This window comes from Calonectris borealis, chromosome 3 (genome assembly GCF_964195595.1).
Source record: "Calonectris borealis chromosome 3, bCalBor7.hap1.2, whole genome shotgun sequence".
Lineage (NCBI taxonomy): Eukaryota > Metazoa > Chordata > Aves > Procellariiformes > Procellariidae > Calonectris > Calonectris borealis.
In genome coordinates this window covers 17,856,427-17,881,603 of record NC_134314.1, presented here as the reverse complement: position 1 = coordinate 17,881,603, position 25,177 = coordinate 17,856,427, and the positions used below count along the sequence as shown (strand labels likewise).

General features: G+C 36.5%; 1 protein-coding gene across 8 annotated transcripts in view; it reads right to left on the bottom strand.

Moving 5' to 3' along the window:
* Window positions 1–25,177, bottom strand: part of KIDINS220 (kinase D interacting substrate 220) — an 80,596-nt gene that overhangs the window by 33,778 nt on the left and 21,641 nt on the right. For 6 of the 8 annotated variants that reach the window (XM_075145102.1, XM_075145104.1, XM_075145106.1 and 3 more), the window contains 14 exons: window positions 24,830–24,928; window positions 20,456–20,554; window positions 19,624–19,722; window positions 18,519–18,696; window positions 17,826–17,990; window positions 16,486–16,665; window positions 15,948–16,113; window positions 14,886–15,037; window positions 12,146–12,435; window positions 10,523–10,663; window positions 9,626–9,869; window positions 9,368–9,456; window positions 8,224–8,368; window positions 4,210–4,372 (listed from right to left, as the gene is read on the bottom strand). In XM_075145102.1, the coding sequence (XP_075001203.1) occupies window positions 4,210–4,372; window positions 8,224–8,368; window positions 9,368–9,456; window positions 9,626–9,869; window positions 10,523–10,663; window positions 12,146–12,435; window positions 14,886–15,037; window positions 15,948–16,113; window positions 16,486–16,665; window positions 17,826–17,990; window positions 18,519–18,696; window positions 19,624–19,722; window positions 20,456–20,554; window positions 24,830–24,928 (2,210 nt within the window). Of the gene's footprint in view, window positions 1–4,209; window positions 4,373–8,223; window positions 8,369–9,367; window positions 9,457–9,625; window positions 9,870–10,522; window positions 10,664–12,145; window positions 12,436–14,885; window positions 15,038–15,947; window positions 16,114–16,485; window positions 16,666–17,825; window positions 17,991–18,518; window positions 18,697–19,623; window positions 19,723–20,455; window positions 20,555–24,829; window positions 24,929–25,177 lie in introns of those variants that run through there. The other 2 variants (XM_075145109.1, XM_075145107.1) reach the window with 2 other exon arrangements.

The window sequence follows — 25,177 nt, the reverse complement described above, 5'->3', positions numbered from 1 at the left end:
TTAAAATTTCTTAAATTTCAAAATATTACATTGCCTTCTTCACCTGTTCATTGACTCTGTTGAGAATTCAATTTCTTGAAACACACCTTCTCTCTACAAAAGCCACAGTGACTTTTCCCAGTAGATCATTTATTTAGATCTGGCACTGACATTCATTCTGGTGTCATGGATGTTTCATTTAGTCTTTACAAGCAAGCACATTCCCATAGCTGGCTAATTTACAAGTCTGAGAAATATCAGTTGCAAACATTCAACAGAAACTTGCTTTAATCTGACAACTTAATTCTCTTACAACTTCATTTACAGAAAGCCCACGTATTTTATTCCACTTCAGGGCTTTAAAAATTTGCCTTTTGCAACTTCTGCAAACTATTTTGGCTTTACACAAAACTGACATTAGGAAGACTCTTTACAGCAACACAGAGGAGAATGCAGCACAACATAAATGCAGAGGAATATTAACTGTATGTCACAATTATAAATAAAATAGTAAAAATAATTAAACTAGACAAGGATGGAGAGGTGGGTAATGACAATCGCGGGCTTGACCACAGAACAACCTAAACACAAAAGGGGAAGGAGAACACAATAGACAAGAAATCAGAATTAGGAGTTTAACCTGGCAAGGAGAGAGACTACATGAAAATCTTGACGATGATAGATGACTTGAAAAGGCAACACATAAACCCAAAGGAGTAAATACTGGTACCAAAAAGTATACCAACTGGCAAGCTAAACCAAGCAAAGATCCAGACCAGCAAAGAGAGAGGCTGGAAGTGAGAGGACAGAATTGAGCAAGTCAGTTTAAGGTAGTAAAAAGAATAAAGACATTTTTCTCCAGAATCTGGACCAAAAGCCAACGATGCAGACTCAGCATTTTTTCATTTTCAAAATTTGACACAATTACAAAGCATGGGCTTGTTCCCCTCTACGAAAGAATTAAAACACAATGTCTCTACCTGTTACTACGAGAGAAATCTAAGTGACTCCAATCCATAAAGATTGTTCACAGAGGTGTGCGTGTGCCACAAATTGAAACCTAATTTTGGTTTGGTTTTTTTTTTTTAAGACCCTGGGAAAATGTTGCCAATATAACATTCAACAGGTTTTCCCATCTCTGTATAGTATGATACAGTAAAGATACACTACTCGTGACAGAACTAGTTTCATACTCATCCATATAGTCTTCCATATTCACCTATAGAAAAGCACTCGCAAATTTACTTTCCCCAGCAATCCTTCACAATAATATATTAGTTAGCTTTTTTTTTCTTTTTAATAACAAATTGAAGCACAGAGATATAGGTATATTTATTTAGTAACAAAACTGAGATATCAGGTTTTTTCAGAGTACTCCAGCTACTGAAAGCAGAGCTCCCACTAGCTTCAGACATAGCTCTGAACACTGAGCACTTACTAATACCAGCCTACAGAACCATAAGCTGTATACCACCTCCCAACAGAGACACAAATACTGTCCAAGTGAAAGGTATGATAGAAGTGACTAGCCCAGCATCACACAAACTCTGATGAATAGTTCTAAAGCAGCTTTCAGTTGTCTTAGTTTAGTTTTTCTATTGCATTCTTTTCAACTACAACAGATAGCATCGAGATGTGACAGAAAATGGCCCTCCCCTTTACTACACAGCCTGTCTATACAGCTTGCAAAATTAAATTCTGAACATTACAAGACAGGAATCTTATGGGGGCAAAATAGCATATGATCATATAAATCATATATCATAATGCATACATAGAGGGGAATTAACTGCAGACTATTTTTCTTCTTTCTTTTCTTAATGTTTGACTACTTCATTCTTTCATTTTATTATACTTTTTCTATGTTGTGAAAGTATTGCTTATTCTTTGAAATACTGAAAAACAAAACATCTAGTGAAAAAGATCACTAACGTTAAATATGAATACAGAGTATGCCAAGACGAACAAGCAAACAGAAGCTGTCAGAGCTACGCTGGGCAGACAGTCATTCTGCTAGTGCCACCTGCCGGCACAGCACCACGGTACACACAGGAACTGCGTTTGACTTGCACTGAATCACCTCCTACAGCATCAGCAGCTGTATTGATAGTAAAGAGCTGGTTATAATCTGCCTCCACAGATACAGCAGTAAAACAACATAGGTTTTATTACCGCTTGTCATACCCTCAGTGCACACACAAATTATCTACTGTAACTCCTCAGGTGAAGGTACCGTAACAGATCAACCCGTTGTGTTAACCCTCTGCCCCGCACAGTCAGCAGCAAAGAGGAAGGCAATGGAGAGTTCTCACTGCAATGGAATCCTGGTGATTCACAAGCTTTTTAACACATAATATTTTAGAAGTTGGAAAAGTAACTATAATACCAAAGCATTCTCCTTAGATGGAGAACATGATAGAGTACGGAACTCCTACACTTAACTCAGAACTTACAAGATTCCTTTCATCCAAGGGAGATGTCCAAGCAGACTCCTCTTCCCCACTCACTTAAGAATTCAGAGATGCAGGAAAACCAAAGAAGAATTTGCACTCTCACAATAAAAAGTAGCTTGACACAGACTATTCAATACTAGGAAAATTATATTCTTGCGCCTGTTCTAAAGTACCAAAATATATAAAAAAAAAAATCCTTGCGGAATAAAGGCAGGGAGGAAGTAACACAAACTCAGTACAGGAACAGAAGCCATAAAAGTATCAAAATCTGGTATCTTATTCATGAGACTCCAAACGGGAAAGCTGCTTTATAAACTAGAAAACCTTAGAAAACAGAAACTGAAGTTTTAAAAGAGGAACTAAAGTAAATACTCTAGTTTGACCTGATAGAGAAACATATTCAATCCAAGTGACTTCAAACAGTTGTAGATAAAAAATAAAAATGATACAGAAAGGATTATTTTGGATAAACCAGAATTTTTAGTGCATTAGATAATCCCAGAGAAGAGTTCACAGACCTTTTCATATCCAGCATACAGTAAAGATGATCACCCAGATCACAAGACAGATGAGATCCCAGCTTTGTCACTACATCAGTAGAGTTATATATTTAGTTCCCTACAGAGGTTCATCAGAAGTGGCTGAGAGAGACATCAACTCTCTTCCTGAGCATGTGACAATGTTATTATTATGAACCTTTTTTTCAGGTTAAGTAGTCAAAGAAACTCGGTCTTGTAGTAGCTTTATCATTTTCATATCAAATAATCCTGTTGGTATTTTTTGCTAAAGAGAGAATCCTGAATGTTGGTTCTCTTCTCCTTTTCTTTGTTTTCCTGGTATTGCAGGTGGAATACAACAGCTTTACTTAGAAGAAGATCATCACCTTCCCTTTTCAATATATGGTACAGGGTTCTTCATTGTTTCTTCACATTACAGATCCTAGTTTTATACATCATAAATTTATTTATACATTTATAATTGTCAATTATGAATTGGCACTCTACTCAAGTGGCTATATTACTTCCAAACACAACCTGCGTAGCAAGAGGCAAAACAGCATAGCAGGAGTCATGAATCTCCTCCACACCTGAACTAATAAACCCAGACACACTCCAGTTGGCACCAAATATCAACAGTTCAAGTGTCTGTACTAACAACAAATAATCCAGAAGCCAAATAAGTCATTCATATTCAATTGTGACTGTCCTTTCCTTCTCCTCACATTAATTTACTACAGACTTAACGTTAGTTTGTGCTGGAATTACCAGTTGCAATACTTAGCTCTGTTGGACAGCAACTTGTATCAGCAATGGAAAAAGTCGTGCTCCACTTTCGTATTCCTTAGCTGCAGCACAAGGCACTGCTGTAGCCTCAAGCACACTTGCTAAGCACCAAACCTTCAGAGATCTTTACCAGTAAAGGCAGTTTTTGCAGAGCTTAGTTCGGATTTCTAACTAGGGGAAAAAAAAACAACTTCTAGCTTGGCCAAGGTAGAGATGAAAATTGTATCGAGACAGAAGCACAGCTAGCTATCTGTGAAAGAATTCCAGTATAATTCTCTTTGGTTTTAATACAAAGCACACATTCGTACGTGGTGCATTAAATAGCAATGAAAGCCATTTAAAAGTTTCCAAAAGTTAACAGAAGAGAGTAAGATTCTGGGAATTTTAGATTACAACTTGGTAGCTGTTTGAAAGCCATGTTACTCTAATAATCATTAATAATTACCACTATTTTAATCATTGAAAGCGCATACCATTACCAGAACAACACCTACCTTTCATAGATGGTTTTTAAAGTCAGCTGATCTGGAACACCTTCAGTCTCTTCAAGATGCAGTATAAGCCACGATGTTCTATACGGCCACTGCTCTGTGAGATTGATCCAACTAGCCAGTCTATCCCAATTGAATGTGATCTGATTAGCTCTCAATAAACGACCTAATATGACAGGGAAGGAGGGAAGAAACACAAGGGATTTTTTTCCCTTTTGAAAGAGATGGGGTTTTTTCCTCAAAGTAACAGCTATGTAAGTCCTTTAACCTGATCTATGAACTTACTGGTATTATATTTTTAGCTCAGTAAGTTCAAAATCATCTCAAGTCACATCTAAAAATATGATTTGACAGCCTAATAAAAATTCTTGCAAATATTGGTCCGAACATGAGACACTCCAAAACTGTCAACTTCAGTTCCAGGTTAAACGCTAATTACTATCATCTTGTTACAGGTGAATCTTAAGTAACTTTAACAAAACTCAATAGAGAATTTCACACAGCATTAACTTCTCAATCCAAACACAAAAATCATGTTAATACTGTGAAAGATCTGTGCATTAGCATATGAAATATGGTCAAAACAAGTTAAGCATACAACTGCCATCTTCAATAGCCAATAAAGTAAAATTCAAAGCTATAAACAAAAGACTCTTAAGTTAATAAGGCAAGGTATGAATTACAAATAAAGTTAATTTAAAGAAACAGAAGAAGTTAATGCTACAGTTTATGCATTTCAAGTTTTAGCAAGTTTTCTAGAATTGCATTATTAATATTGGTGACGATGTATAACTTACAGCCTGAAGGCTCTGCTCGTGAAGCCGTTCATGAAATCATCATATATAAACCACAGATTATAGTACACTAAAAGTGCTCTTGCCAGGTTTTTTTTGTTTGTTTTTACAACTAACGGTTTGTGATTTTGTTATATACTTTCACATCTGCACTATAATTTACCAAAACCAGACATTTCATGCTACAAATTGTAATGATAATGCTAAGAGACTGCACATTTATTTAAAAGATTAGCTCAGAATTTTAGGTCTGTTGACACATAAAAAAGGTAAAAAGCAGGGGAAAATGATATATTAACATTCTTCTATTAATTATACTAGCATTAAGTTAATGGAATAGAAAATAAGGCATGGGTTATTTTACTTTACAGCATTTACATTTAATTCTTCATAACCTGAGTGAAGGTAAATTAGGACAATCCAAACTATGCAAGCACTGGGAATGGAACTGCAGAGACAGCCAACCCCTCTGTGTTACCGAGGTTAGTTCGACAGAGCCAAACGTCAGCTCAGAGACATACAACTGTGTCCTTGTACCATACTTCCTACTGAGATGATCACTTCGGCACTGTACCAGACCTGAACCAGTTCCACCTACTTGTGACATGCTGTTAATAAGTACTCCCAAATGCAATGTTAAGCTGGAGAGTAGATCGGTATTGATACTGCTGTAGCAGGTTTCTGCAACCAAATGCATCAGCAGGAATCAGTTCAGTTTTGGCCTGTATTATTACCCTGTGCATCTATTGGTAAAGTAAACACCCTGAGACCCGAGATGGTTGCAGCAGGTTTCTTAGCTCCAGCTATATGCTGTACAATAGAGACAGGCTGATTTCTGAACTGCACCCAGTGTAATTAGAAAATTAAGATTTTTTGACTTAAACATTAAATGTTGTCGTAGAAAGACATTAGGTCACATTTCTAGAAATGACAAAGGTCATTTAACATAATCTTTTATTGCTAGTATTATTGGTAGAATGCTACCGTAGTCTTCCCAGCAATCAAATTTTATTATGCTTACTGAAATCAGAAGTTTTAGAGATTCTATTTTCATTAACATAACCCAGAGCTTGTGATAATTTGATTAATGTAGAAATAACTAAAAAATAAGAGCAGAACTCTTTTCCTTGAAAACACAGTAATATTCACGTTGCTCTCCGTTTGTACAGTGTAATACTACTCATCATTTAGTGAGAGCCTTTATCATAAAACCAGGAACCCAGATTAAAAGAGTTGAACTGGCATAAAAACAAGTAATCCATTTTATTCAGGGGAAAAGTTCTACAGCACAGGAGCTGTAGAGAATAGGATTAATGTCATCTTCCAAGATCCTCCTTGAAGTATAATGTAGGAAGCTGTAACTAGGATCAATTTGTTAGGGAAGAGCTCAAAGGTGCACCACTTCTTCTTAGAGACACCACTGATATCTAATGGGTCAACGGGAAAGCTACAATTGCATGCAAGACTAGATATAAAGAAAAGAAACAAAACAAAAGCAGAAATATCTGTATAGTAAATGCAACATTTTTTCAACTAGCTATTTCAAATTTTAAAAGCACTATTTGTCCTTTCCTAAACTCAGCCGTAGGTAGAAGAACTGTTTACTGTCTCTTCAATCATTACGCTACTCATTATTTTATGAGCCAATAACCTTGCTTATCAGTCACAAGAAATTCTCCTGAATTAACCTTCCTGTTTGCATCCTATCTTAAGAACCTAACTTAATATACTAAATATGCATGCTAAATAGTACTAAAATATTTTTAAGTATTAAAGACAATACATTTGACATATCTGTGAATCTCTTACATTTTCCAGTTAGTCCTAGAAACTGTTAATATTAGTTTCACAGAATCACGGAATGGTTGAGGTTGGAAGGGACCTCTGGAGGTCACCTGGTCCAACCCCCCCTGCTCAAGCAGGGCAACCTAGAGCCAGCTGCCCAGGACCGTGTCCAGATGGCTTCTGAATATTTCCAAGGATGGAGACTCCATAACCTCCCTGGGCAACCTGTTTCAGTGCCTAGTCACCCTCATAGTAAAAAAGTGTTTCACTAGCATCTGGCAGTTTTCTACAAGGGTCCACACATCCTAATCATAATCATTCAGAATACAAAGCCTGGAACAGAGAAAACATGAAATTTGATCCTTTTGAAAAAGTTGGTACTGGCTTTCACATCAACGCAAAAATGAGTTAAGGATACTGAAATTAAGCTCAAGCTTTTGCCAGGATATATTTTTCTGGTTAAAGATCAAGCCAATTCTGAGTAAAGGTCCAAGTTGCCCACAAGCCTCATACTGTACAATAGCAAATGCTTATGTAAAAGCTTCAGAACCTGGGGAAAAATAGTATTTAATATTCTCTTTTGTTATTCTAACCCCTGGTGATTTGTGGTTCATTGCTTGCTTTCTATTAGCACTTGATGAATTTTACTTTTCAGGTACTTAATTGTTTCTGAATCCATATAAGCTTCCCACATCCATATGATACTGTTACAGAGTTACGCACTTAACTATATACAGTGTGAAAAGTAACTCAATTTGTTTGTTCTGAACCAGGTAGCTGTAAGGCTATTCAGTGCCTTTTAGCGTCTGTAATAGAAAAGACAGTAAATAATCATTCCCCTCCCCATTCACTTACTACATGAAACATGATTTTATTAGACTTCCGTAAGTCCTTTTCCAGTTGTTTCCAGTTTCTAAACCTCAAAGATACCAATGTCTTGATTGTGTTTTCTTGAAGGAAAACAGGTCATAAAATGCTTTCATCAGTCCCAGACAAGCATTTAGGGAAAAAGAACTCCAAATACCCACAGCAAACATGTAAAGGATACATACCTGGTTTTGCCTCGCAGTTTACCTTTTAAGATACCAGCACTACGAGCTTTGTTCACATTCGAGTATTAAGAAATTGAAAAATGTATTTTATTATCGCATTTCAAATTTAAAAAATATAAAACTTCCTAAAAATGTAGACTAAAATCATTTGTCTCCCAACTGAAGTCAATGAAACAACAAACAAATATTATTTAATTTTTTTTAATTCTACATAGGATAGTCTATAATCTTTGCTTGCACTCTAGAAAAGTTTGCTTCAGAAGGATTTTCAAAATCAACACATGGACTGACTCATTAAATTTAGTTTACACACTAAAAAGTCTGAGTGTAACTACAAGCAACCAAAACACAATACTGTTTACTGTACACAAACATGCCACACTTACCTGTCACTGAAACAATATTTAGCAATCTTCTCATGGTCTGGGGACTGATATCACTGAACCAATCCTCTGTAACCAACAGCTTGGTCAAATCAAAAGACATTTGGCGGGTAATGGTACGCTGCATCTGGCGTCTTCGGTAAGTATCCTGATAATGATACAAAAAAGCAAGGAATACTGATTAGTATCAAAAACTTTTATGTACTTGAAATACTTCAGTTTTACTTGATTATAAAGTTAGAACCTTTATGAATATGTGTCTGCGAGGCTGACATGAAATACCATAAAAATATTTACCAGAATTTAATTCTGATTTAGTTGTGTAACAGTTGAACATGATTTCCATATAAGCCAAGAACTGGTAAGAGTTACACATTTCACTTCCATGCCAATTCTGAGAGGGCAAAATAGAGTTACGCAGTGAGATATTTTGTAAAAAGGTTACTAGTTTCAGCATTGCCATCATCATTTCCTACTGTCTCTACAAAAAGTTAACGCTATCCATTTATTAATTACATTTTAAAATTAAAGTGAACATCAGGTTCCTCTGCTACAAAACTCCCCAAGTCTCTACCTACGGCAGCTCAAAACCCCCAGAATCCTCAGACTGTGCATTGCTTTTCACTACTTCCTAGATACCTTTTATTCAACCACTTTCTGATTTTATGTAAAGATGGGAAAACAGAACAGAAAGCAGGAAAGAAAGTGTGGGGAACATGTTGCAGTAAAAGTCTAGTACTATAATATTCTAAATTCCTTGATTTGCTAATTTACTGCCCCTTGTTGCAACATCCTGTGATCAAGTGATACCAGGCTTATACTCAAAAATCCAAAATATACATACATACACAGATCATAGCTACTACCAATATGCTGTATCATCTCAGCATTCACAGAGAGATGATTTTAAGGATTTGTGGAAAAGAACATTTGAGTGAGCAAGCAAACTTTTTCCTCTTTGATAGAGCATCAGTCTACTGATTTAAGAATGTACTTTTCCTACATGGATCACTTATATTAATTTCATAAGAATGGTCTGATAAGTCTTCCAAGTTGACATCATTGAAAATGTGAAAGAAAAAAGATAAGAATAGAAAAGCACAAAGGTATTACCAGTATCTCCATTTAGTCTAAAAATCTTTCTCACCCGCCTATTGAGAGCAGTTTTGCTACCAAGCTTGGTCATGTCTCCAAGACTGTTTTGAGAAACTCTCCTGTCAACCTCTTCATGCAATCCTATGGAAAGGAAAACAAAAGGCAGGGATTTTCTCCATTCATATACATTTGACTGATTTATAAAATAACACTAATGATCTGCCAATTATTTGAATAGTTTGTTCCAAAAAAACAGATTTTTGGAACACTGGTTTTGTAACTTTCATATCATCCTCCTGCATAACCTTACCTGCATTATCTGTATAAGGAATATCCCCATTGGTTGTCGAAGCTACCATCAGTTTTTTTGCATTACTAAGCCCTCGGCTATTCAGAAAAACAGGCAAATGGACTATGTTTCGCATGTAATCATGTCCATTTATGTTTGAATCGCGCAGAACGCTGTTGAGATTCTGGTTAATAGCCTTTATAATAATGTGTGGGTCACTTGCAAAAATAGCAATAAATGGGCCTTTTGAAAACAAGACTCGCACCTGTAAAAAAGCAGACAGTACACCTTGTTAATAGTAATTCATAATTAATAGTAACTGTGGATCATTTGAACATCTGACTCAACGTTTTACATTCATTCTGTTCGAGTTATAAACTTGAGAGGACAAGAGATGTATAGAGATGTCAGTTTCTTCAATATGAGATATCTAATGTTAGGAATTTATCCACAACTAGAAATAAGCATACTTGACAAATTAGCAGTAGTAGTTACAGTGGAAGTCATCACCAAGGAGGTATCATGCAGTAATGTCCTAGCCCCCTCAAATATTTAGTATTTAAGTATTTTTCATCTGAAGTACTTCAAAAGTAAGTACAAAAAACTCTCCAAACATTGTAAGCTTGTTTCAACAGGATGTTAATTTTCAATATTTTACATCTGATTATTTCAAAACTTTTCAGAAGTATTAACATGTACAGTCCTACTGGGATTTAATTTTCAACTTTTAACACCCCTCGCTTTTAGTATTACAGTTATGCCAATGTACACAAATGTTAAAAGACTGCAACACACAGACTTTGTATACATGCCTTCTTTCTACAGAAAATACACAGTAACTGTATGTATCTGAGCTCATCTATGGAAGAGATAATACAGATGATCCAGAGATCATCTTTATAAAAAGATCCAACTCACAGTATCAAGCATCTGTAAAACTTTGTCCTGTTCACAAGCATCCAATCCATCGATAATTACAACAAGCCTTGTCTGGTTCTGAGTGAAGCTGTCAATGGTTTTTGCCATTTTGGCCATCAGTTCCACTTCACATTTCAAAACCTACAAAAATGAAAAGCAATATATAATAATACTTAAAACTATAATCTTAATTATATATCTATATATACTCTATAATACTTAAAACTCACAAAAATGCATATAATGCCTTTTGCAGATTGCTACTTGTCCCAAAAATACTTCAGTAAGATTATAAAAATACACACTTATAAATACCCGAAGTGAAAGTCCTAAAATGTCACTTCCAAAATTTTAATTTCCTATTTGCACAAAAATGTAGAGCAGAACCACATATTCCACTTTAATTTAACAAACTATCCTTATTTAAATTCCATTACAATGTTACTTAAAAAGAAAGTAATATTTATGCACTGTAAATCAGCATTTCAAGAGTAAACAAAAGAGTACTTGTAGCTTCAGCTAATCCTCAAAAATTGCTTTGCATAAAACATACACTAAAATTTTCTATCTGCCTTCCAGCCAAGCAAACTATGCTATTACTCTAATACTCAGTCATTCCTATTCAGGATATGCAATCTGAAGATTTATTAAGTTTTTCAACATTAAGTTACACATTTAACAATTACCCTTAAAATAGAAACGAAGGTGGAATCCACCTGCCCTAATTTCAGCAACTAACAGGTAGACATTAAAATCTGATCTATTCACCACTAGAGTCATCTTGAATGTGCACATTAAGATGACAGAAGTCATATGAGTAACTCTCTGGAAATACCCACTTCTCTCCTTTGATTGCAAAGGGTGAACCTAACTCCTAAATGGCTGAAGTTCTGCCAGATAAATACCACTCAAAAAACAATTGTCAAGAAACACACTAGCAAGACACAGATAAGGTCTACTGTGCTATAAAAACATTTGCACAACATATTGTTATACAATGTATTAGCTGTAATCTATGGAGGTAACCATCATGATGCTAAAGTTTATTTTCAAATAGGAGCGTATAGGATATTAGATGACAGCCTGATGGGTACAGTTTTTATCAGTTTAGATACAACCCAGCAAAACAATAGTATTTTCTACCATTTTTCGTTAAATATGTGAACTGTTTTGGAATGTCCTTTCAGTGCTATCATTCCTTTCTTAGTAAAGAGGTCCTGCAGACAGCCAACAGGTCCTGCAGACAGCCAAAGTTAGGCTTGGTTTTTCAGCTTTAGAATATTTTAAAAGTTACTCTTTCTAATCTTATGACCTAAACTAAGATTTACTAAATACTGATCATTTAGAACAACTGTTTTCCTAGTACCTTCCGCCCAGCAAAAATAAAATTAGAAACTGAAAACTTAATCCAAACTTAACATTCCTGGTTGAGCAGACAGATCTCGTACACTAAGCATAATTACCAGTGGATCAGAAGCGTTCCATTCAGTAAAAACTCACCAAGACTCATTCTAATGTTGTGAGACTCGGCCTGATTAAATAAATGGCGCCCCATCTTAAGAAGGCTACAGGTTTGGGGTTTTGTTTCAATTCTTTTAATGGCCAATTCATATAAATGCTTACCTTCATGAACCCCTCGCTTTTCAACTTGTGAAGCTTGGAGGCAGCATTGTGAAGACGTTTTCTTTGAGAATTCAAAACTGAATCCATCACTTGCCACCATGTGCGACAATTCAAGATAAAGGCCAAACCAACAACACAGGTAACTGATATAAGAATAACATTCACTGTCATGTTGGCTGGTTCTACATTAAAAATTGCCAGCAGGGCAATCGCAGAAACAACGCAAGACAATATGAACAGGAAAATCACAAAGGATGGGAGACAGCAAGTTTTCTTCCATTTCTTTTTACCTAGGAAACAAGTATTTGCTGTTAAAATTAATGTAAAATGTAATTACAGGTGAGTACAAAATCTATTAACTTGCATACTTCTCATAAAACACCAACTTGCACAAAAGGTTACCATCCAGTCACAAAGGTGAAAAAATGCAGTGTTACCATCCAGTCACAAACGTGAAAAAAATCGTCTACATTTGTCAAAATTCTTGGAAATTATGAAGCGGAGATACTCCTTTTATCTTCACTTCATTTCCATTGTGGATTTCCAAGAAATCCACACTGGATGGAAATTACCATTTCATATCAGTGGTATCATCCCTTTTGTGACATCTCTCAGTAAAGTGTATTTATGCAAGTAAATCCTAGGAAAACAGTATGGTAACTACTCTGTTTTAAATGGAAACGTGATACATAATCTAATAGTAATGGTGCCATTGGAGAACTAAATCAAAATTGCAAGCTACAACCTGAGACTATCCTTTCTTGCATGCTAAAACATACAAACAAGGGAGGACTGCAGTATGTAAGGTCTGAACAGATCACAAGGGCCTCAGAAGAGAATATAGACCTCCTGGCTTCAATTGGATTGATAAGGAAGAGACAAAGAAATATTGCAGTTGGAGGTTAGCAGAGCTAACCTGAGTGATCAAAGAAATAGCTTTTTTCCAAAGGAGCAGCCTCTGCCTTTAGGATCTGTACCCATCTAGTGGTGTACACATCTAGAAGATTCACATCTTCTGCACACATTTGTTGATAACAAAGAACAGAACATAGCAACAATCTGATGCAAAATGATGACACCTAAAAATCAATATTTTAACTGGAACGGAAAAATAAAATTTTAAATATACTACACAGAAAGAATATCCAAGGTTTATACATGGCCCATGTATGATATTCTAGACTGGGTATGAGCTGGAAAGATCTTTCACATTACTGACATGTGACTGATAGGATTGTGATGCAGGACAAAGCAACAGAAATGCATAGACAGAAGTGAGGGGCAAGAAGAGAAGAATAACAGCTCAGTTATAATTACAGTCAGTTCTAGACATTTTGAAGTAGGGATGTAAGCTTCTTCTAGCCAGAAAGAGATAGAACTGGATTACAGACTTAGGAATCATCAACAATGAAATGGCAATTGAATAGGCTTATCTGCGAGTTTACAGACATAACAAAAATTAAAGATACAGGAGACTAAAAAGAAACCTATATGGAATTTCTATGAATGCCTAGAGGCAAGAAACCTATGACCCTAGACCTACAAATATCTGGAGACAAGGAGAAGATGTGCAAGATCATCAACTAGATAAAATTTAAAAAAAAAAATCAATTAGATAATTAGGAAGAGCACAGGAAGGCAACAGAGCCAAGGAATACAAAAGAAATGTAAGATTACAAATGAAGGGAAAAGATGATAATAATAATCTTTTGCAGTGATAATAATCACTGCAAATAATCACAAGAAGCCAGCACTTCACTGTCATTCTCAAGTCAATTTCGGGAGAAATCATGAAACAGCATCATGAAAGCTGTTTCACTGAGGTTAAGGAGAAGAACTGCAGAATGTCTAAGATGGAAATAAGGGTGAAAAACTCCACATATCACTTTCATAAAGAACATCCAGTGAATTTGAGAAAGAACAATGAAGAGTAAGTTGTGTTCAGCACATAGTGTGGTTTCTTCCACCCTCTGCAAGACAGGAGAGTTTAAACATTTCACTTTGTGAGAGGAGACAGCATCTAACAGATTCCTCAATTTGTGATCAAGGTCAAAATGAAATGATAAGTAACTGACAGAAACTGAACTCAAAGCAAAATAAGCCCTCTATGAATTGAAAGTCACCCTCAAGAACTCCCTTTCTTCACAATATCATACTCTGTTCTGCATTTTTTTTTTCAGACATCTACAGATGGGACAGAAGAAAAAAGTTTGTTCCATTTGGATCAAGTAGGAATATTTCATCCCATCTTACCAGCACTGATCACAGCAATTTATGGCTTTGGACCAACATGTTCTATACATTTATTATTTCCAATAATAAGCAGTGGTCACTCATGAAAGCCCTGAACTAAAATCTAATAAACTAAACAGAAACTTCTCTTAGCAATACACAAAACTATACTTTTCCCTTTATCTGACTCAGACACTTTAATGACTTAATTGCTATGGAAAAATACCATGCTGCATCTAAAAGGATGCAATATAAATATATATTTCCACTGACACTTCTGAAAACTACACTTCACAGAAGATATTCCTTCATGATATTAATAAGATCAAGATGAGAAAGAAAACAGGGCATTTTTCTTTACAAAACAATACAAAGAGTTTCTCCTTTTGTATGAATGTCTGCATGGCTACAACAGTTTCTAAAAAGAGCTTATAATGTGAAAAACAGAACCCCTGATAACAGTGCATTGAAATGGAATAATCAGAAATGTCATTCAGGTAATAAAAACCTTGTGTATCTTCTGTCTTGAAAACTCGAAATAGCCTTGTTGCTAAGAAACCAAATTCCCTTTCACATGCATCAGAGAGGGTAGCAATCATCTCAGCCAATGAAGTTTCTCCACCTACACTGGACAGTCTATTGTAGTCCGTAAACAAAAATCTGAAAGAGAAAAAACATGTATTTTGTATACTTTAGAAAGCTTTACATATTTTCTGGCAACCAAAACAAAAATCTTCCTGCATCTCTGCCGCTAAAAGTTTTTTCAAGTGTGGTAAAAAATGTAAAATACTTAATTTTTTTTTAACTCTACATGGAATTTAAGTATTTACTTCTTTATTTCTTCTCCTGTTATCAATCTCTTCTTTGCCTCACTTCCTATTCTAAAACTTGATTTCTTAAAAAGATAAAAATGATCACATCACTAACAACATCTCAGATGGCAGTAAAAACATAAAAATATGATGCCAAAACATAATATTGACAAGTATTTTTAAAATTGCATTCTGAGCTATTTTCAAATATTTATGGAGAATTAAAAAAAAAATACAGAAGAACAAGATCACATAAAAGCACCATCAGGCTAAAATACAAGTCTCTAAACAATAGGAGTAAACAAAACTGTAAAAGACATGGCATAAATTTCTTGCTTTCAAGTAAACTAGAAGCTTTGAGCAGTCTGATGCTCTACTTACAGGAAAAAAAAAAGAAAAAAAAAAGACCTTAACAGAAGTAATCAGTGAAACAAGCATTAAATATAACACAGAGTAAGCTATACCAGAAAACTGAATTCTTATTCTGTCTGTTACAAATTTTTATTAGTATGATAGTCAAAACCCCTAATACTAAAAAGCAGTAACTTTTACCAACTTTGGCACAGAGTTTTTCTTCACTACTATCTTCTTCACACTGAGAAATTTAACTATATGATCTTCTAGGGCTACTGTTTTTCAAACAGGAATCTCAACAGCTTTTCATAGGAAGATAAACATGTACATTAATACGCACAGTTTGAAAATATCAGAGTGAACCTGAATTATTCATTCAAGAATAAATAAATTAAATAACTAACCTGACAGGTAAAGCTTTAGTGGTTTGCTCTGGTAATTCTGGTGGGTTCACAAACATGAGTTTGAGAAGCAACTCTAAATATCCAATATGTCTTGCCAACCTTGCACTTAACACCCAGGCCCAGTTCCAGCTCTCACCTTCTCTTCGGCCACCAAAGTAAATTACAGCTAAAATATTGAAAATTAAAAAAGATGTTATGGCTATATTTTAGTCAACATTCACAACTGAAAGAACCATGAAGTCTGAACAGATAAGGCACGGAGTTGCGTAAAAGAAGCTGAATTAATTTTTAACAGTTATTGCTAAAAATGAGAATGGTAAGAGTAACATAATGAAGTTCATACACAAAATTATTCTTTGTTTTCAAGCATGCCCTCTCATAAATTACATGCAAAACACAAGGAAAGGGTCCAAAGGGGTCCTATTTTCTACAAAACCATTTAGTATTTTCTCCGAACCATAAAGCATGTCTACAAAACAATACTGAATTCCAAAAATAAATAAAAACCTTCACAAACTTCATATAAAATAAGACTTACTAAAGAAAATGTAGAGAACTGCTAATAAGCTGAGTGACACCGCTATTCCAAGCTTTGCATCCACTGTGAAAGCAAGCAATAAACCCAAACCTCCACACAGCAGAAGTGTGAGGAATACAATAAGCCAGGAGAACTGAAACAGAGGTTCAATCTGCTGCCCTGCGAAAGTTTTCATTTCATCTAAAACAAAAAGACAAAGACCAGTTAACATGTTAAATCATTCTAGAACAGAAAGCAAAAAAGGTATTATAATGATCATCTTTGAAAAGAAATACTTTCTCACTAGACTGTATAACTTTTCCCTATTATTGATCAAAAAAAAAAGACAATGATGTTTGAATTCTTCTTCAAACATTAGTGCAAAACCCCAAGTTTTCATCTGCGCAATGCATGAGACCATTTAAATACATACTTGCACTGTTTACTGCAGATTTTCTACTTTTAAAGGCATATGAAAAGCCATGCCATTTCCTATCCTCCTTCAAAAGTTTAAAACATATTTTATGACACCAAGAAAAATAAATCCATCTGTCAAAAAAAAACCCAACCCCTAAAACCTCCATCATTGAAATCTGAACTACATTCCTCAAATAGTCAGATATAACAGTACAATGTAAAGGCTTCAGTATTTATTTCTGTTTGTTGATTCATATTTACTAAAACAGGAATTCCTGAAGAAACTTATTTAGGATCTATTGAATAAGAAACATTAAATACACAATGCAGAATAAAAAGATGAACGAGGAACAGGAATACTGAAAAAGCATTTTAAAAACATAAGAGCTCATCAACAATAAGATACTGACTCTCTTCATATACTGCATTTGTCTTCCTCTGTCATTTCAGAAAGTTCAAAAAGCTCAAAGTACATAAGGGGAAAGAGGAAGAAAACTAGACGCAGAGAAAATCTACTACAGAGAAAAAACATTAATAGCCTGGAATTTGTTCTTAAAACTTCAAAAAAAAAAAAAAGATTATACATAGGAGGCACAATAAATAAATACTGCAGCAAAAGAGAACTGAACCGGATTTGACACACAAACACCCCCAAGGCATATTTCAGCAGCCATACTTTGAGCAGTACCTAAAGGGTAGATTCACTGCTGCAGGAAACCCACAGGACAATAGACAGAAACACTTAAAGACTGTCTTGACATTTTATAAAGGAACAAAGCAACCTATGGATGAACTGACCACATGAAAATTTAAACCCTTTCATTACAGAAACAGAGACTGGATACATTACATGGACCTACAGCTGTCGCAAAAACTAATAACTCCTATATGATGCTTTTCATAGATCGAATTGAACCCACAGAAAAGGCTAAATCAACTTTTACCTTCCAGTTTCTTGAGCAGGAATGATTTTCCACTTCCCCATTGTGCATATAAGCCTACACAGATAGGTGGCTGCATGGTTGGTTCACTCAGAATATCAGCCAAAGCACTGCTGTACAGGTCATAACCCAGCATGTCACCATCAGATTCCGTGGGAGACAAGTGTCCTGTAATACGAATACTATGTTACAGAACTTTGCTTTAAGAAATCTCTTCAATATGACAATTTTCATACACAAAATCATGACAGGTTCACCTATATTTGTATATATACTGCTGCCATATAATAGCTGTTATTATTGGTACATTCTTGTTCAAAGGAATTTTAAATCATCCACGTAAATGTTATATAATTATCAAAACCATTAGAGCTTACCACAAAAGACTCAAATAAAATCCCAAATCATAGGAAGTCAAAGAAAATAATTCCTACACAAGCAAGATCTAAGTAAAAACAAAATGATCAACAGAAGTCGCACAGTACCCAATGTCAAAAGTCAAAAATAAAAGGTACATTTGACCTTTGTTGGGCTTTTAGAATGATGAATTTTTTTGCCAACTGATCTTTTTAAAGCTCTCCCATTAGTTGCAACATTAAAAAAAAAAACCCTGTTACCACTTTTCAAGACAGAATTGAATAAGCTGGATTCTCAATATACACTGATTAAAAAAAAAAATTCAATATTTATACTTACTGGCTCCAAATATCTGTGTTAAAATACTCTTCTGGTGGCTACAGTCAATATTGTAAGGTGTTTCTCCTGTTTTGTTGGGTCTATAAAGCAATCTACCATCTTTTGGATTTCTTAAGAGTAATTCAGCAAGTTTACGGCTTCTTCCACGAATGGCAATATGAAGTGGAGTATCTCCTTTCTGCAATTAAGTGAAAAACTAGTAATATCTAACATGAATTTCTAAGATTATGAACAGACCATATGTTCCACATCGTTTCAGATGCGTTATTTACTTGAAATACATCTTGAAGTATTCTCAACAGCATTAATGCCTTACAGAAAGCATTTTTTCCCCTCAAAAAAGCATTAGAAAAGTTTCAGAAAAGACACGTGAAATGCTATAATGTTAAATCTAAGGCACTATCTTCTTTCTTAAATGTTTATAATATCTTAAGGTTCATGAAAACTGTAGTCTCTATTTAGAAACAAGTGTCTACCAGCAAATTCAGAGACTGGTTTGGAACAAGAGATACTGCTTGTCAGAATTATTTCAATGTGTGCTCAGACTCCTCCAAAAAGCTTTCCGGTAAAAGTTTCCTTATTACATCAAATCAACATTATTAATTGCCCTAAATAATACTAAGAGGTTAAAAAAGTATCAAATAAATGTTCCTGTATTTAAAAGGTTTACAGTCAAAGTAGGTAATGCATAAGAGGACAGCAACAAACGGTGTATTTGTCCTTGGTATTGCTTAGTTTTATGTCTATTAATCAAAAACAAAATCCGTAAGAAATAACAACCATTCTCTATGTTCTTTTTCAAGTGTATTAAGAATTACTATTCTCATCTGTGAAATTTTTACTCCTGACCTGAAATTTTTCTTTTCATATTACTAAAAGCCCCCTAATACAAACAAAAAATCAATATACTAATGGTAGGAATTAATTTATATGTAAGTATTCTGATCCATTTAATCAGAGAGACTAACTATTTAAGTATTATGGTCTATTTAATTATTGAGCATATGGGAAGCTCTCTTTCTGTATTAGCCTTAACAGCTCACTACAAAATTCTGCTGCAAAATGAAAATGATTAAATATACTAAAGTAAACAAATATTCTTTACCTTGTCTACAGCAGAGACCTTAGCTCCTTTATCCAGAAGAAGCTCTACTATTTCAATATTTCTCATCTTGGTTGCCTTTATAAGCGGTGTTTCTCCATCCTAAAAGGGAAACATAGGCCTAATAAAAAGATCTTCTCTGTATACTCAAAAACAAGCAAAAACTAGTGATAGCATAAAAAATTAAATCACAAACTTTTAAGAGATTTTTTTAATTAAATATGTTACTGTCCAAGTAACAACACTTCAGCGCATATGCTACTGAAAAAGTATCACAGACCCTGTACTCTAGATTGATTAGAATCACAGAACAAAATACATTTCTTTTAATAACAGTGTCAAACAGAGAACGACAAGATTCAGATATAATACAAGATATTTGAAGAGAGACTCATGAAAGAGGTAATTCACTGCTGTACATACTACTTCCTCTATTTATTTCAGTCCTGCACATGCAATAAATGATGGTCTGAACTTCCATGCTTAGTAAGATCAGAAACCTCTTTCCTCAGTTTCCAGTACTCCTTATTGCCAATGTCATGGTGCTGAGGTCATGTCAATGATGCTGAGGTGAAGTATCCACACTTTCCCTGCTATCAAGTTTTACTAGTAGGCGATGTTTATCAACAAAGGGGACGTTACCATTGCTGAAAGTAAGTTGCGTATTCCAGAAGAGTTTGAGGTTTTTTGGGGGTTTGTTTTTTTTTTTCCCCAGCATGCAAGGTACCCACACTTCACAAAAACTGAATTTGGTATTATGATCTCAACATCACATAGGAGTTGAAAAAAGAATAGATGTTAAACAAAGCAATGTAATTAAAATTCTAATTGTTACCTTTGTACATGTTTCAGTATCAGGGTTGCACTGCAAGATATCCCTCACCATTGTGGCATTTCCTTTCTCAACTGCCCAATATAAAGCAGTTTTATTATCCTGAAAAAAAGAGAGTATTAAATGCTAACAGTACTTTCATTCAGTTGGATTAGTTTCAAAAACTGTATATAAAGTACAACCACTATATTGAAAACAGCACATAATACAGCAAATTTTAGCACAGGTCAGAGCAAAGGGAATGCTACTGAGTCTAACTGGCACACCAGTAGAACTTTGGGGGGGGGTAATGGAAATCTGGCTAGAGAACACAAATCCATTTTATAAACCTGTGCAGAATATATTAAGAGCTTTAACAATCCAACCTGTCTTGAAACAGTTTTGTCCTGGTTCCGGCTGGGACAGAGTTAACTTTCCTCCCAGTAGCTCGGGGGGTGTGCTGTGGTTTGGGTTTGGTATGAGAGGAGCGTTGATGGCCCATTGATGCTTTGGTTGTTGCTGGGTGGTGCTTGCACCAAGGAGACTTTTGGTTTCTCTTTTTGGCCTCCCATGCCCTGCCACCTGCAGGGGAACCTGTAGGGGGTGGGGAGCACAGCCGGGGTGGTGGACCCAGCTGGCCAATGGGGTATTCTATACCATGTGACATCATGCTAGTGTAAAAACCAGGGGTGTGGGGGGGCTCGCCCCCTTCGTGACACATGGTCGGCAGTCGGTGAGCAGTTGCACTGTGCATTGCCTGCTTTGTATATTCTGTTATTGTTGTTGTTCTCATTGTTATTATTACTGTTCTACTTAGGTTTAATTCAATTATTAAATTGTTTTTATCTCAACTCGGGAGTTTTCCTATTTGTGCCCTCCCGATTCTCTCCCTCATCCCACCGGGGGGGGAGGGGGGTGCGGTGAGTAAGCGGCTGCGTGGGGTTTATTTGCTGGCTGGGGTTAAACCATAACAAGTTTCCAAAACTATATATGAGTATTCATTTGTAACTCAAATATACAAATTCTCTCATGAAATAAAACAACTTTTTCCAGAGTGCTGTCTTTTTTACTCCTATTACGTAAGTCATGTTTCTCTGTGGCTTTTTTTTCAAAAAAAAAAAGATTTCTCTCCTATTAGAACATGGAAGTGCTAGCCACTTCCAGGCCTTTAAAAAAAATTTACATTTTGTTCTCAATTTTACAGTATAGCCTAATAAAACTGTTGAACTGGTTGGCTGGCCTAAAAACAGGCCATGCAAGCTGGAAAGCTGTAAAAGTAGATGGACATGAAAGTCAACACAAAGTACCAGAATGCAGATCAGCAATACATGTATCACTGAACCAGGGGGAATGGTTGGTAGTTCCAAATCTGCTTGCATCATCTTTTTTTTTTTCTAGTGATGTGTGCTACCCCAGGAAGTCTCCACACCCGCAACCTTTTTGTAGCCTAGTGACTGCACCATGATCCCTTCTGTTTGATGCATGCTTCTGTAGAGACATTTAAGAAAAGCCTCTGAACACACACCTGCTTCTAAGTAGGAACGTCAAAGTCCCCCTTGCTTTCTTCTTTCATTTGCAGTTCTTCCTCTCCCACTCGTGGGCTTCACAGCAAACGGAGTTTAAAGCCTTTCTTGACAGTTTAACAAGCCTGCTCACTAAGATTTCTTTCTTCTCTGGTCACCTGGGTTTCATGTCCTTCATCCTTCAGTCAGGTGGCTTCCAACAAGACACCAGCCTGAGGAAGCTGACTCCTCGCTAGCAACATCATCTGCACAGCCAGGTACTGGTCTGCCAGATGCTCCCAGCTGGCCCCTTCCCCCTTACCAGAAGGGCTGAGGAGAACACCACCTGAGCCCCGCCACTGCCCCAACACTCGCTTCCAGAGCCCTACAGTCACATTTTATCTGCTCAAGGTCTCCTCTGACTAGTGTCCATATGAATGAATGAGCAGCAAGTAACACAGTTGCTGGAAGGCTGGACAAGACTCAGTAATCTTCCCGGAACATCACAGATTTGGGCAGGCAGCAAATCTCCCCAGAACAGGTCTGGCTGGCAGACAAGTGCTGCAGTGCCAAACAGCAGGGGAGTTGCTAAACACAAGCGCTCATCACCGATTTTGATACTGTTGGTCCTAATCCGAAGATCTGAAGCACACAGCCAGAGTCTTCCTCTGACGGTACTCACTCCTGCTGTGTCAACAAGGCCACAAATGTATTCTCTAGATTAACCACTGCAAATGGCTATACAGACACCCTCACACTGCCAGAAGTCACAAGCTTCTCCACCCCCGAGGAGGTTGGGTCCTTTTGCTGTTTCTGTATTGCCTTGGTCATATCAAGACGTTGAAAAGCTCCAGATTTTCAGACCCATGTCAGCAAGAAGCCGAGACACACAATTACAGGTTTTCAATGGCAGGTTAGAGGAATAGATCCAAACACTGCTTTTTCTCCAAACTAAAAGCTTCTTGGCTTCTCAACGAGGTTCTGCATCAATAGCAGACACTGAATCTTTACAGCTCTCAGTGACTAGTTAGTTTTGTGTTCAAACTTGATAGAGTGTACATGCCTGCCAGCGGAGTGATCTGAATAGCTTCAAGCTATTCAAGTAGACATCGAAAGGGCTACAGATGTCATCTACCTGGACCTCTGTAAGGCCTTTGACAAGGTCCCCCACAACATCCTTCTCTCTAATTGGAGAGATATGGATTTGATGGGTGGACTGTCCAGTGGATGAAGAATTGGTTGGATGGTCAACGGCTCAATGTCCAGATGGAGACTGGTGACGAGTGCTGTCCCTCAGGGGTCCGTATTGGGACCAGTACGGTTTAATACCTTCATCAATGACATAGACAATGGGATCCAGTGCACCCTCAGCAGATGACACCAAGCTGAGTGGTGTGGTTGACACACCTGAGGGACAGGATGCCATCCAGAGGGACCTGGACAAGCTTGAGAAGTGGGCCTGTGTGAACCTCATGAGGTTCAACAAGGCCAACTGCAAGGTCCTGCACCTGGGTCAGGACAACCCCCAATATCGATACAGGCTGGGGGATGAAGGGATTGAGAGCCGCCCTGCCGAGAAGGACTTGGGGGTACTGGTGGATGAAAAGCCGGACATGAGCCAGCAATGTGGGCTCGCAGCCCAGCAGGCCAACCGTTTTCTGGGCTGCATCAAAAGAAGCGTGGCCAGCAGGTCGAGGGACGTGATTCTGCCCCTCTACTCTGCTCTGGTGAGACCCCACCTGGAGTACTGTGTTCAGCTCTGGGGCCCTCAGCACAGGAAAGACATGGACCTGTTGGAGCGGGTCCAGAGGAGGGCCACAAAAATGATCAGGGGGGTGGAATGCCTCTCCTGCGAAGAAAGGCTGAGAGAGTTGTGGTTGTTCAGCCTGGAGAAGAGAAGGTTTCGGGGAGACCTTATTGCAACCTTTCAGTACTTAAAGGGGGCTTATAAGAAAGATGAGGACTAACTTTTTAGCAGGGCCTGTTGCAGCAGGACAATGGGGAATGATTTTAAACTAAAAGAGGGTAGATTTAGACTACATAGAAGGAAGAAATGTTTTACGATGAGGGTGGTGAACCACTGGCACAGGTTGCCCAGAGACGTGGTAGATGCCCCATCCCTGGAAACATTCAAGGTCAGGTTGGACGGGGCTCTGAGCAACCTGATCTAGTTGAAGATGTCCCTGCCCACGGCAGGGAGGGGTTGGACAAGATGACCTTTAAAGGTCCCTTCCAACCCAAACTATTCTATGATCTATGATTCTAAGCAAAAGAAAGCAAGTTGAATGTAACAATAAAAACAAGTATGTGCTGAGTAAGAGAGCTTTCAATAGAAGAATGAAAACAGTACCTTAATCAAAGGACAAAAAAAGAAAGAAGGGGTAGGTAGACAACATGGAAATCACTGACAACAGTGCTTAACGTGAGAAAGGAAGTTAGTGAAGGAGACGAGAACCAACCAAGCACAGTGACAGAACTGCACTGACAAGAGATATAATCTAAGGTGTATCGTGTTTTAATATATTGATATTAAATTTAAAATATTAAACCCCTTAAAATATTAAGGGGTTTTAAAAGTAAAGGATTTAAAATTGTTTTAAATCTGTTCAGTAGTGCAGATGAAATAAGTTCAATTTACATCTTTTGCTTTTCAACCATTATACAAATTAACTGAAAAAAATGCTGCTTAACAAGCCATTACAATTACATGTCTTATAGCTTAAAAACTGCACAGCAACATGATGTATTTTTAGTGTTTGATAGGAATCTGAGTTTCCTACAGAGTAGACTGAGCAATTTTTTAAAGCCCTGTTTTTATAAACATGGTATAATTGTTTGATATTCAAATTCACATCCTATATAAGAACTACTCTAACATTTACATTGTCGTACTTACCTCACCTCTGATATCTATATCAGCATATTTATGGAGCAGGGCCCTCACAATTTCAACATGACCTCCTCTCACAGCCCCAATCAGCACTGTATCTCCACTCTAGAAAAATTGTGAAAGAATATTGAAGATGAATTAATACTATTTAGCAAAAAGAAATGCAACACAGAATAAATAGTAGCCTCAAAATATACATTATGCCTATTTACATTAAGAAATCTGCACTCATTTTAAAGAAAGATAGAAAAAATAGTTCTATCTCTGCAAAAAACGGGTATACCGAAGGAAAAATTCTGGACTCCATTTTTTATATTTTTTTGCAAAGAGATGAAATATTATAATATTTATGTC